Raw genomic sequence first — 13,082 nt, 5'->3', positions numbered from 1 at the left:
TGTGTGTGTGTGTGTGTGTGTGTGTGTGAACATGCTCATGCCACAGCATGTGTGGGGTCAACCTCAGCGGGCCTTCCAGTTGGTTTGAGTTGGGGCTTCTTATATTTTGCTACTGCCTATGCTAGGCTAGCTGGCCTGCAAGCTTTGCGAGTCCTCTTGGCTCTGCCCCAATCCTGTTGTAGGAGCACCTCCACCCACTCCCACCCCATCCCCCATCACATCTGGCTTTACATGGGTTCCAGCATCCAAACTCAAGTCCTATGCTTTCACATCAAATGCTTTGCCGCTGAGCCATCTCCCCAGCCCACGTTGTTCTCTGAAGGGTACCAATGTCATCATGAGAGCTCCGCCTTTGTGCCCCAGTTGCTTCCTAAGGCCTCCTCCTGAGACCACCTTGTTAAGGGTGAGGGTTTCATTGTTTTTTTTTTTTTTTTTAATTTAAGCTGGGTGGTGGTGGTGCACACCTTTAATCCCAGCACTCGGGAGGCAGAGACAGGCGGATCTCTGTGCGTTTGAGGCCAGCCTGGTCCAAAGAGCAAGATCCAAGCCAGGCACCAAAACTACACAGAGAAACCCTGTCTCAAAAAACCAAAATAAATAAATAAATTTTTATTTATGTATGTATTTTTTAAATGAGTGCTCTGTCTGCATGCCCAGAAGAGGGCACCAGATCTCATTATAGATGGTTGTGAACCACCAATGTGGTTTCTGGGAACTGAACTCAGGACCTCCGAAAGAGCAGCCAGTGTTCTTAACTACTGAGCCATCTCTCCAGCCCCAGGTTTCAGTTTCATTTTAGGGATTTTGAAAGAATCACAGGCTGTAACCTGGAAGAAGGTCCCTCAGTTTGGAGGAGTCCTATGGAAACGATGTGAGTTTATTGTGTTTCCCTTTGCAATGGTAACCGTCTCGTGGATGGCTTCTTTGGGATGTTGCATTTCTGCCCATCAAACTATTGTTCATGAAATGTCGTTGCTTTGAGCCTTTGCATCCTGAAGCTTCTCTTTGGAACACGCAGCGCTCTAAACTTAAAGGTGCCCTGCTTGGCGGAAGGCGGGCTGTGCCTTATGGGTTTGCCAAAGCCTCTTATTTCGCAGCTTTTTGTCTGGGTCACATCTAGAATCACGTCACAGAAATTTATAGCAGAAACAGGTGTGATCTTGTAGGCCAGTTCATTCAATTTATACAAAGAGCCCGGGGACCCTAGGTGATTGAACTACTGCCAAGCTGTGTGACATTCCTCAGCCTGTGCTCTTTCTGTCCTACCCCATGGTCTCACAGAGTGGAGCACTCAGCTTAGTGCTCTGGTATTTAAACGTGGCTGATGATTAGACTGAAGTATGAACACTAAGGTCAAATGGAAGCTAGTCCTTTCCCACACTATCCATCTCCTAGAAGAGCCAATGGGATTAACTTTCTTCACGATAAATAGCGACATTTTGGGGCTGGAGAAATGGCTCAGTGGTTAAGAGCACCTATTGATCCTGTGGAGGATCCCAGTTCGGTTCCCAGGAGCCACACTGAGCGGCTCACAACTGCCTGTAATTCCAGCTCCACGACAGCTGATTTTCTTTTCTGGATTACCCAGGCAACTGCATGTACATGCACATATAAACACATAATTGAAAAAAGAAAAAAGTATTTTTCCAGTTGCTTAAGACACATCCCAACTTTGTTGTATGTGGGTCCAGAAGACCCAGAAAATGCTTGATGTTTGTGTTGCTGTTGTTTTCAATTTATTAGAGAATTCAACCCGAGTTCTGCTCTCTGCTAGTCTTTAAAAACTAAAATTTTCGAGGCTAGCCTGGGCTACAGAGTGAGTTCCAGGAAAGGCACAAAGCTACAGAGAAACCCTGTCTCGAAAAAACAAACAAACAAAACAAAAAACAAAAAAATTCACTGTCATGTAATGTTTGCATTTTTAGAATAACTGTAAAAACTAAGTAGCATTTTGGAATTTATTTTCCTGCTTGCAAAATTAATGCACGCTCATTAAGAAAACTGTCTTCCAAGACCTGCCTACCTTACGGCCCGTCTCTCTGCTCTTCAGTTCCTCATGTTGTGACCTCCTCCCTCCTCTTCAAAGCCGCCTCAGTCAGTTGTATGTCTCTCTTTGACCACATGCTCCCCACACTTCAAATAAGCCACCCATAGCCTCCCACCTCCCAAGGGTCAAGGCCTGCCTTCACTGGGAAGTGGCGGCCCTTGGGAGAGGGATGCGCACTGGAGTCCATACTGCGCTCTGTAGCTTCTCTTGAGGGGATGAAAAGTCGCAGGAGACCAACGGAATCTCTTAAAATACATTGAAGTCGAGCTTTGTGTTTAGTCCCCTGGCTCTTGGAGTCAAGCACAGATACTGTAGGAGCTTTGCATTTTCAGACGAGCATCGTTTGCTCTAATTCAGGACCATGGTGGGAACCATCTCCATTTCCCAAGCAGCCTCTCTGCTGGAAGGAGGTCTGCTTGGAATTCATATGAACATACAACGAGTAACCCCAAGTAACCACTGAGGATGGGAAATATACAAAATCTTCTAAAAGCAAACAAACAAAATGAATGTTTTACCAAATTCCGCAACGCAGTATCCCTCAAAGTGCCCACATGCACCAGATAACCCCTGGGAAGCTTATGCAGATCTTCATTTCCCATCCAACACTGAGCCTGGGCCTCACAATATAGCCTTTTAATTAAACTGTCAGATAGGCTGGCATTTGGGGTCACCACAGTCACCAAGGAACCTTTCGAATGTTTTCAAATAAATATGCTCAGACTGGAAGGAATGTCCCTTCTATAAGGTGCCGGTAGCCTTCTAATATTTTCTCAAGGCACTATATTACTGCTTTTATGAATCAATGAAGCGCAGTCAAAACTTGGGGACAAAAATGTGTGGTGAGCGTGTAAAAGCCAAGGGCTCACTGGAGTGCTGTTGCTGTTTGCTCCTTGTTCCTGTTTAAAGGTACAGCGCAATTATAACAGCAACAGGAACGCCAACATCGAAGGCCAAACTACCTGTTTATTTGGTTGGTTGGTTGTTTGGTTGGTTGGTTAAATCATGGAGTTACATACCCGTATATCTACTGCAAACATGGATTACGTTATATACACCTGCGAAGTATTTAACTAGATTGCAATAAGACTTGCTATAGGGTGCCAGTTTGTATAGCTTAAGGCAGTAATGAAGCATTTGGTGGAGTCAATCTACTTTCTTCACAGCTGCAAAATAGAACATTTGCTTTTTCACTTAACTTTACAGGTCTTAAAGCTTTCACAAGAATTGGAACAGTTAGAACATTGCTCTGTAGGGGACAGAACTGCCAATTTAATGACAAGTGACAGCCATGGTGAAGATCTGGTGTCTAAAGTGCCACTTTTGGAAGGAGAGGTTCTGAGCCCAAGTGAAGAAGGACAGGCACCCTGGTAAATTGAGAGACTCCTGAACACAGTAACTGGAGGGGTGTTTATTTGGCTTGGTTATCCTAAGGAGCTGACATTCATTTTCAAGAGATGTAATCAGAAAAAAAATAGTTTTAAGCATTTTCTAGAGTTTGTCTTTCTTTCTTTTTTTCTTTTTCTTTCTTTTTTTCTTTTTTTTTTTTTTTGAGACAGAGTTTCTCTGTGTAGCTTTGCACCTTTCCTGGAACTCACTCTGTAGCCCAGGCTAGCCTCGAACTCACAGAGATCCGCCTGGCTCTGCCTCCCAAGTGCTGGGATTAAAGGCGTGCGCCACCACCGCCCGGCTGTCTTCCTTTTTGCAACAGTTGTGTGTTGAGTACTGTGGAAGAGAAGAGACAGACTGGGCAGTGCCGAGGGTGCCACTGGCAGTATAGGGCAGTGGCTGAGAGGGCGTGCCATTTTCTGATGGAGCATTAACGTTACCTTTCAAAACCTTTCCCCTTGCCTCTGAAAGTTGGCATATGCTTTCTGTTGACATTAGGAAGCATGTAAAAGTAGAAATGGATTATAATAACCCACAATTCTCTTCTGGGAGAGACACTCACCCACCTCTCCTCTGTGCACACAGGTTGCAGGTAAATTGGTTTTGTTTTATTTTGTTTTGTTTTTCAAGGCAGGGTTTCTCTGTGTAACAGCTCTGGCTGTCCCGGAATTCACTCTGCAGACCAGGCTGGCCTCGAACTCATAGAGATCCGCCTCGCTCAGTCTCCCGAGTGCTGGGATTAAAGGCGTGTGCCACCACCTCCTGGTGGTAAATTGTTTTTACATAATCAAGGCTGTACTCTATATACAGTTTCTGTTTTGCTGATCTTAGTTGACATTATATCTGATAATTGAGTTTTCAGAACGCTTCTCTTTTATTTATTTGTTTAATCTTGCTACCTAACCCTGTTTTTATACATCTTAACCAAAATTATCCTTCACAGAAGTTTTGGAGGCTTTGGGCAAATGATCTGTTCTAATATGGCACAAAAACTAATAGAAACCAATTACTTTGTGTGGACAAAAGCCTAAAGGTCATTGAGAAGGAAACAGTAGATGCCCATGCTCCTTAGATGCCAACCTAAAGGACACTCTTTTCCATGAACTGGGGAGATTGGGCCCTGGTGTCACCAAATTTATTTTGGCATAAATGTTCTAAGATAGATACTGCTTTGCCAGTTTGGGAGCTCCTAAATTTTATGTTCTCTTAAAAATTTCTTTATGCCGGGCGGTGATGGCGCACGCCTTTAATCCCAGCACTGGGGAGGCAGAGCCAGGTGGATCTCTGTGAGTTCGAGGCCAGCCTGGGCTACCAAGTGAGTTCCAGGAAAGGCGCAAAGCTACACAGAGAAACCCTGTCTCGAAAAACCAAAAAAAAAAAAAATTCTTTTAACTTTAGAGTTAGTTCTGAGTCCAAGATTCCCAACCAGGAAACAGAGAGGTGGAGGGGGAAGGGTGTCTTGGAGAGATGGGGTTGACGGGTGTGTGGTGGGAAGGGCATTTTGGAGAGATGGGGGTGTTTTCTGACAGTGAGCCCAAAAACAAGGAACTGAGAAACTGGCTCACCATGTTTAGGTTTGGTGGGATGATCAAGAAAGCCTAATTCTAGAGCATGGGGACAGGTTTCGAGAGAAGTTGTCCTAGCATCTCATTAGATGAAGCTGGAAGGTGACAGGCAGGTCAGTTCATCCATCGTGATGCACAGATGAAGAAGCAGTGGCCTGGAGCAAGAGGCTGTCGGGATGTAGCAATCACCCTGAAAACTCTTCCCAGAAAGAACTGACAGTGTCAGGCAGACCTGCCCACCCGGCTGGGGCAGGTCGCGGGTGGGTGGAGAGACTTGCCACAGTAGCAAGGCTGGTGCCTTCATTCCTCTGCAGTGGGAACTCTGCCGGGAGACAGACTCTGGGCTTCTTTCTAGAGAGTTCCTCTAGAAAGACCAACATCCCGTGGTTGGGACTATGAGAACTCAAGGTTATCGGCCACACGCTTCCCTCTCTCCCCATCTCAAATGGCTCCTGTTTCATGACCTGTGCCCCTTGGCAGGTTCCACTTCAGTCAGATCTGGAACACAGCCACACTCAGCATCAACCATTTGTCCACCTGTGTGCAGGCGGGTGCTCCAAGCAGAGGGAGGACACAAACTAAGACAGGCTTAACGTTACGGTCTGATGGAGGAGGTAGTTCCACGAGGCAGTGCGGACTTCAGAGTCCGAATGTGATGTTGAAGGGGCATGGGTTTGTGTGAGGTCGTTTAGAACGCTAGGGAAGGGGAACAATGAGAATCAGATGCAGGCAGACTCCCGAACCTAGAGACATGTGGGATGCTCACATCAGAGTAGTGTTTGCTTGCTGGTTTTGCAATATTGGGGTTAATCATGGGGCACTAAAGAAGCATCCAACACTGAGCTCCATCCACAACCCTAGTTAGTAATTTAGACAATAAAAGCTCCTTTAGAATTTAGCAGCCTGGGCAAAACAATAGGTTAGTGCTTGAGGAAAATCACTCTGGCTGCTATGTGTAAAACATTTTTTTAAAAAATCAGTGGCGGGGGTGGGGGTGGAGGTGGGGGGCTGGCGAGATGGCTCAGAGGTAAAGAGCACTGACTGGTCTTCCAGAGGTCCTGAGTTCAATTCCCAGCAACCATATGGTGACTCACAGCCATCTGTAATGGGATCTGGTGCCCTCTTCTGGCCTGTAGACATACATGCAGGCAGAACATTGTATACATAATAAATTAATAAATCTTTAAAAAAAAATTCAGTGGGACTTTGGGATTAGTGACTCTAATCAGGATGAGGAAGATAAAATAACTTGAATATGGAGAAAGGCTTTTAAAACGTAAGAGGTGGCTGGGGAGATGGCTCAGGCAGTGAAGGGCTTGCCAGGCAAGCGTGAGGACCTAGGTCCAGGTCTCCAGTACCCACGTGAACGCCAGGAACAGTGATGTTCGCCTGTCCCTCTCCTGGCTTGGCATGTGGAGATGGACGGGTCTCCAGAATCCACAGGCCAGCCCGTCTAGCTAAGTTGGTGAGCTCTGGGTTCAGTGAGAGACCCCATCTCAAAAAATAAGGGGAGAGCCAGCGAGACGGCTCAGCGCTAAGGGTGCTTGCCACCAAGCCCTAGTGCGATCACTAGAACCTATATGACAGAGGATAGAACTGACACTTTCACACATGCACAGTGGCATGCAAGCACGCTTGTTACACACACACACACACACACACACACACACACACACACACAATTGAAATGTAATATAATTTTAAATAAATAAAATAACTTGAATTCCAGCTGAACTGTTTTGTTTGTTTGCTGATTTGGAGAACATATCTATTGTTATGACAAAATACTTGGGACTGAATTTTTTTTTTTTTTTGGTGCAACTGAATTTTTTAAGACGTTTATTTGGCTCATGGTTCTGGGGGTTCCGAAGCATGGCACCCACCTCTGTGAGGTCCTTCCTGCAGATGGCATTACAGCAGAAAGGACACACCCAAGAAGGGGTCACATGACAAGTCTGGAAGCCAGGAAGCAAGGAGGGGACAGCCATGTTCTTTTTTCCTGTTTTCCTTTGTGTGCGCATGTGTGTCCATGTTTGCATGTGTCCATATTTGCATGTGTGTCCATGTTAGCATGTGTGTCCACGTGTGCATGTGTGGAGGTGCATATGCATGTTTGTGTGCCTGTATGTCAAGGCCCCGGGTTGATGTCAGGAGTCATCCTCGACTGCCTTTCCACCTTGTTGGTTGAAGGATATCTCAGTCAAACTATTCTCACTGGCTGGCTTGCTCAGGGGATCCCCTCGGGGGAAACAATAAAACCATGTCCGAACAGGAACAGTGTGTCTCCATTAGCTGCTGTTTTAAATAACATTGTTATGAGCAGCATCGAACACTCAGCTTTTCTCGTACGAAGCACTTTATGCTATTACAATATATTCATGGAGACTGGGGTTACAGCCCAATAGCGCAGCACCTGCCTAACAAGCCTGAAACCCTAGATCCAATTCCCAGCACCACAGAACAATGTATGTTCACGGGTTGCAATTTTTCAGAATCTAAACATTTTAAGATGGTTTAGGGCTTTCTTTTTTTTAATCAGTTATTTTATGTGTATGAGTGTTTTGCCTGCATGTGTGTCTGTGCATCACGGGCATGCCCGGTACCTATGGAGGCTGGAAGAAGAAGTCAAATTCCCTGGAACTAGAATGAGAGGTGGTTTTGAGCTACCAGCTAGGTATTGAACCATCTGACAGAGCAGCCAGTGCTCTTAACTGCTGAGCCATCTCTCCAGCCTCAGAATCTAAATATTTTTATGGCTCTTGATTTATGTCTTCTTGAATGTGGGTGACAGCTCTGATTGGTGAAGCGTGCAGTGCTGGGCTCCAAGGTGCCCCAAGCAAACTTCAGATTGGAAGGATAGAAGTAAAAGAGCGGCTGGGGTGTAGCTTAGTGACAGAATGCTTACCTAACAAGCAGAAAGCCCTGGATTCAGTCCCAAAAACAACGGCAGAAACAAAATGCAGCAAAACACCCAGCACGTTCGTGTGCTCTCCAGTCTTCTTCCATTCTCTGATGGCCGAAGCTGCGCCCTCCTCTGTTTCTCTGGCTTAAACCCTCAAGGATGCCCCCCCTCTGGCTTTCCAGCCCCTTCTGCTTGCTCTTTCCAAGCCCTTAGCTTCTGTCTAAGATGGCCCCTTTAGCGACAGTCCCCCTCTTCCTGTGTCCTTGTGTTCAGTGCCGAGGTTTCTGCTCCTGCTCCCCGGGTCTGGATCCTCCAGCATCTACCCATTCCCTATGCACACTCCTCTGCCCTAGTCCAGCGTCTATTCATGAGTTTGCCCCAGTTAGAAATTCAGATGCCACCTTGTTCTCCTTCACCTGCCACATCGGACAGATGGAGAATGTCATGAACACCGACTTTGAAGTCTCTCCAGACCCAGTCCTGGTTCCCATCCCTGATTTTTAATATGTGGGTGGAGACAACAGCCTTTCTTCGAGTTTCCCTGGCATGTTTTTTTTTTTTTTTTTTTAACTTAAAAGCAAAAATAAAAACCCATTTACTTAACTGGGCAATGGGAGGTGCAAGCATACCACAGCACCCTTGTGGAGGTCGGAGGACAACTTAAAGGGCCTGATTCTCTCAACCATGTGAGTCCCGAGGATTGAACTCAGGTCATCAAGCTTGGCAGCAAGCACCTTCACCCGATATGATTCGTTAAACCATCCTGGGATACTTTGTTTTCTTATGTTCTTATCTATGCTAAAATCACATCTGTGTGTGTGTGTGTGTGTGTGTGTGTGTGTGTGTGTGTGTGTGTGTGTGTACACGTGAAACGTGCATGCATGTGAAAATACATGCACACTTTTACTTCTGTCCTCCTTTAGCGCACATCAATGATTAACCAAGCCATATATTACTACTCAGCCTAATTACCGTCTAGATATCCTTATTTCTGAAGTATAAACCTCTTACAGCCCACTGTAGCCTCGTTGAAGTACCTGCTTTTGAGTGGCATTTGGAACTCTTTATGATCTGAATCTGCCCAGTGCAATACTAAAAGTCCAGAGAGGATAAAAAATCATTTAAACATTGGTTGTTGGGCTGTAAATGAAAGTATATGATGGGCCATCTCCTTGATGGTGAGTGAAAAAATAAGAGTCATTGCTATAAAGCGCACAAGAACAGCTTCCAGCCGTACAATTCAAGCTTGAAAGAACAATCCCCTAGTGCGTAGGATTGTCTTCATTATTCTGCCACAAGAATGTCTGTTTGATAGATCTTTTATTGTTATATTTGTACCAAGTTCTGAATTAGGAGAAAGTAAGCAGCAGGAAATGCCAGAGGAGTCAGTGAAGGCGGCCACTTTTCCAAGAGAGAGGCAGGAGGAGCCCCAACAGAATGGAGACTCGGGAGGCCCTGGACAGCTGTTGGCCATGGAGCCCAGAGAAGTTGGGAGGCTTGGAGAAGAGCTGAGCCTCCACTCCCAGAGCTGTGGGGATAGTTCAGAGGACAGCAGCACCCAGGTAGGTGCTGCAGACACACGCTCTGGGTCTGGTCCCTGACTAGAGAAGCATCACTTTTAGCATCTTCTGTCCTTCTTTTTTGGTTTTTTGTTTGTTTGTTTGTTTGTTTGTTTTGTTTTGTTTTGAGACAGGGTTTCTCTACGTAGTTTTGGTGCCTGTCCTGGATCTCACTTTGTAGACCAGGCTGGCCTTGAACTCACAGAGATCCGCCTGGCTCTGCCTCCCGAGTGCTGGGGTTAAAGGCGTCCGCCACCGCCACCCCCGCCATCACCACTACCACCACCACCTGGCATCATCTTCTTTCTTTCTTTCTTTTTTTTTTTTTAAGATTTATTTATTTATTATGTATACAGTATTCTGTCTGCACATATCCCTGCAGGCCAGAAGAGGGCACCAGATCTCAATACAGATGGTTGTGAGCCACCATGTGGTTGCTGGGAATTGAACTCAGGACCTTTGGAAGAGCAAGCAGCGCTTTTTAACCTCTGGGCCATCTCTCCAGGCCCGGCTCATCTTCTTTCTTAATGTCTGTCTCTTAGATAACATTACAGCCATGGCTTGACTGGTAATAAACTCACAACCAAAGTCTGGACCTGTTGATTCACTTTACTATAGGAGGGCTCCACAACTCTGTTGGGATGGTTCTCTCCTCCTGCCTTCCTGTGGGTTCTGAGCACGGAAGTCCCCACTGAGCCTTAAGCTCGAGGCGCGCTCAGAAGGAACACATCTGCCACCGGTGTAGGGGGCGAAGGAATGGCAGGATCTGTGCCACCCTTCCTATTCCAGAGAGCTTAGTGAACCAAGTGTTCACTTTAGTAGAGAAAATGACCTCGGGGAATTGTTCTAGATATGGCCCCTTGCTATTTACTGCAGGCGTGCCTGTAAAAGAATTCAAGGGAGTGGCAGCCACTTTGGTTCTTAATCTTACAGGACTCCATTGTACAGAGTAAAATTGTCTGTGAAACCTTCCCAGAAATTGCTTTGAGATCCTCAGAGGACTGTTGTGTTCGCAAGTAAGCCACCTTCAAAGAGCTGATGAACCGCCAGGTGCTTTCCTGCAAGCCCAGAATTTGAGAGGTAGAGGCAGGCGGATCAAGAGTTCTGGGTCCCTTCTGTTAACTTAGTGACTTTGCAGCTAGCCTGGACTAGAGAGGTTCTGTCTCAAAAAAAAGGGGGTGGGGGGGGGTAGAGGGGTTGATACTATGTACTCGAGAAGAAGTAAGTCAAGGGAATACTTTACTAAAGAAAGGCTGGAGAGTTGACTCAGCGGTTAAGAGTGAGCACTGCCCTTGCAGAGAAACTGAACTGGATTCCCAGAACCAACAATGGGTGACTCATAATTGCTTCTAACTCCAGCTCGAAGGAGATTTAACGCCTCTGGCCTCTGAGGGTACCTGCAGTCACATGCACAGATACACACAGAGAGAAACATAAGCTAACCCTCAGTTTTTATTATTTTGAAACAGTATCTCGCTGTGTAACCATGCTGGTCTGGAAATTCATCGAGGCCAGGCTGAATCACAGAGATCTGCATGCCTCTCCAGAGTGCTAGGATGAAAAGCATGGAAAACCATGACCTGCCCAAAATAAGTTTTGGGGTTTTTGCTTGCTTGGTTGGTTGGTTAGTTGGTTGGTTTTGTTTTGTTTCATCTGGGTAGCATGCTCCTTGGCTGTCCTGGAACTCTAGCACTGTAGACCAGGCTGGCCTCCAACTCACAGAGATTTGCCCTGCCTCTGCCTCCCAAGAGCTGGGACCAAAGGCATGCGCTATCATCACCCAGCTAGTTTTTTTGTTTTTAATGTAAGTCAAGAGCTTGAAATGTAATCATACCCAGGATGGAATCTAGCATGGGGAGACAACAGGAGAAGGAGGAGAGTAAAACATACATTTGGAAATGGAATTTAAAATTTGCAAAAGCTATTGTAATTAAAGAAAATATACCCAGGTTTGGTGGCTCATGACTGTAGACTCACCAGAGACTGAAGAGAGAGGACCATACAGGAGTTCAAAGGTAGCCTGTGCTGCAGAATGAGACCTTGTCAGATCTCTCTGTCTCTGTCTGTCTGTCTGTCTGTCTCTCTATCTGTTGTCTGTCTGTCTCTGTCTGTCTCTGTGTGTCTGTGTGTCTGTCTGTCTGTCTGTCTCTCTCTCTCTCTCTCTCTCTCTCTCTCTCTCACATACACACACACACACACACACACACACACACACACACACACACACACACAGATTCAGATCTTGTTTGGCTTGGAAGCCCAAAGAAGAACATGACATCAAATGCCCAACAGTAAGTCCCATTTGGACACACACACACACACACACACACACACACACACACACACACACCACTCTCCCTTTCTAGGACACTGGGCCAGAGCAGCAGACTTGAGAAGGTGCTGAATGGAATACAATAACAAAATCTTTGTTATTGTTGTTTGGGATTTTGTTGCTGTTGGCTTGGTTGGTTTGGAGGGGGTATTGCTTTGCAGTCAGGCTAGCCTGAAATTCAATATGTAGCCCAGGCTAGCCTCAAACTCACAATCTTCCCGGCTTACTCCTGAGTGATAAGATCACAGGTATGTGCCACCATGTTTAGCTAAGACTATAAAAATTTTGCCTGCATGTAACTTAGTGTCTGAAAAGTAATTCCTGGCTAGTTGGTTAGTTTGCTGTATCTTTCCCCTTTGTCTGAAGCACTTGTTTGTCAACACCTAGTAACAAAGACCAAAACTGGGAGGAAACAGTGGAGGGAGGGTGGGGGAAGACCAGGAAGGCAGGGAATGAGGGTGGATCGATCAAAACATTACATACATGTATGAAATTCTCAACAGAAACAGGGACACTCTCACATAATGACAAACAGAACGTCTGAAACTACAAAAAATATGCAAAAAACTTCTAAGAAAATTTTGAGCGTAGCCACTTTGTGGAAGGGCAGATAGTTCTCCATACCACACAGCCTCTTAGGACTTCAGCAAATTCTAGTGTAGGTCAGTAAGTTTTCCCCCTAAAGACTGTGGGTTATTGAAAAAAGTTGAAGTTCTTGTGTCTTCAACCAAGATGAATTGCCTGGGATGCAGAGAATAAGGTCAGTGGAGCTAATGCCTGCATTAGGATCCAGCTAATGGTTTGTGGTCCAACAGGTTCTGCTCTTTCCACCTGGTCATGCTAATTTCTTCTCAAAACTCAAGGTAAATGTCTGTCGTGGGGGGAGGAGAAGCACTAGGTGTCAAAGTTCACCCTAAGTTGAAAAGTTCTGTATCAGGATGAGTGTGTGCAGAACCCCTTACACTGCCCAGCACACCGCAGGGACCCCCATATGCTGTCACCGTCTGCCTGCACATAGTGGTTGTCAGAGTTTTGTGGGCCGTGTGTGTCTATTGTTAGATAAGCTCAGAGTTTGAAGATGATGTAGAGAGCTGTGTTACCCCTATAAACAAGATCAGGACTGAAGCTTCAAGACAGATGCCTGCCCACATGCCTCACCTTTGTCCAGGACACAGATGGCATTGAATCAGTGGGATGTGCTGATATCCCTGTTGCCTGCTGGGCAAGGCTGCAAATGCACTCTTGGCCTGAGATCTCCCTCTTTGTCTTCCAAGGCTGTTCTCTCATG

At 46.0% G+C, this 13,082-nt stretch overlaps 1 protein-coding gene across 6 annotated transcripts in view; it reads left to right on the top strand.

Annotated features, from left to right (window-relative positions):
* Positions 1–13,082, top strand: part of Ccdc30 (coiled-coil domain containing 30) — a 106,706-nt gene that overhangs the window by 49,183 nt on the left and 44,441 nt on the right. For 3 of the 6 annotated variants that reach the window (XM_028886479.2, XM_037202898.1, XM_037202897.1), the window contains 2 exons: positions 3,254–3,417; positions 9,246–9,465. The exons of 1 other annotated variant lie outside the window; for it this stretch is intronic. In XM_028886479.2, coding sequence (XP_028742312.1) covers positions 3,254–3,417; positions 9,246–9,465 — 384 coding nt within the window. The remainder of the gene's footprint in view (positions 1–3,253; positions 3,418–9,245; positions 9,466–13,082) is intronic. 2 more of the 6 variants (XM_028886484.2, XM_028886485.2) reach the window with 1 other exon arrangement.

Source organism: Peromyscus leucopus, chromosome 2 (genome assembly GCF_004664715.2).
Source record: "Peromyscus leucopus breed LL Stock chromosome 2, UCI_PerLeu_2.1, whole genome shotgun sequence".
Lineage (NCBI taxonomy): Eukaryota > Metazoa > Chordata > Mammalia > Rodentia > Cricetidae > Peromyscus > Peromyscus leucopus.
This window is presented reverse-complemented; position numbering and strand designations above follow the sequence as displayed.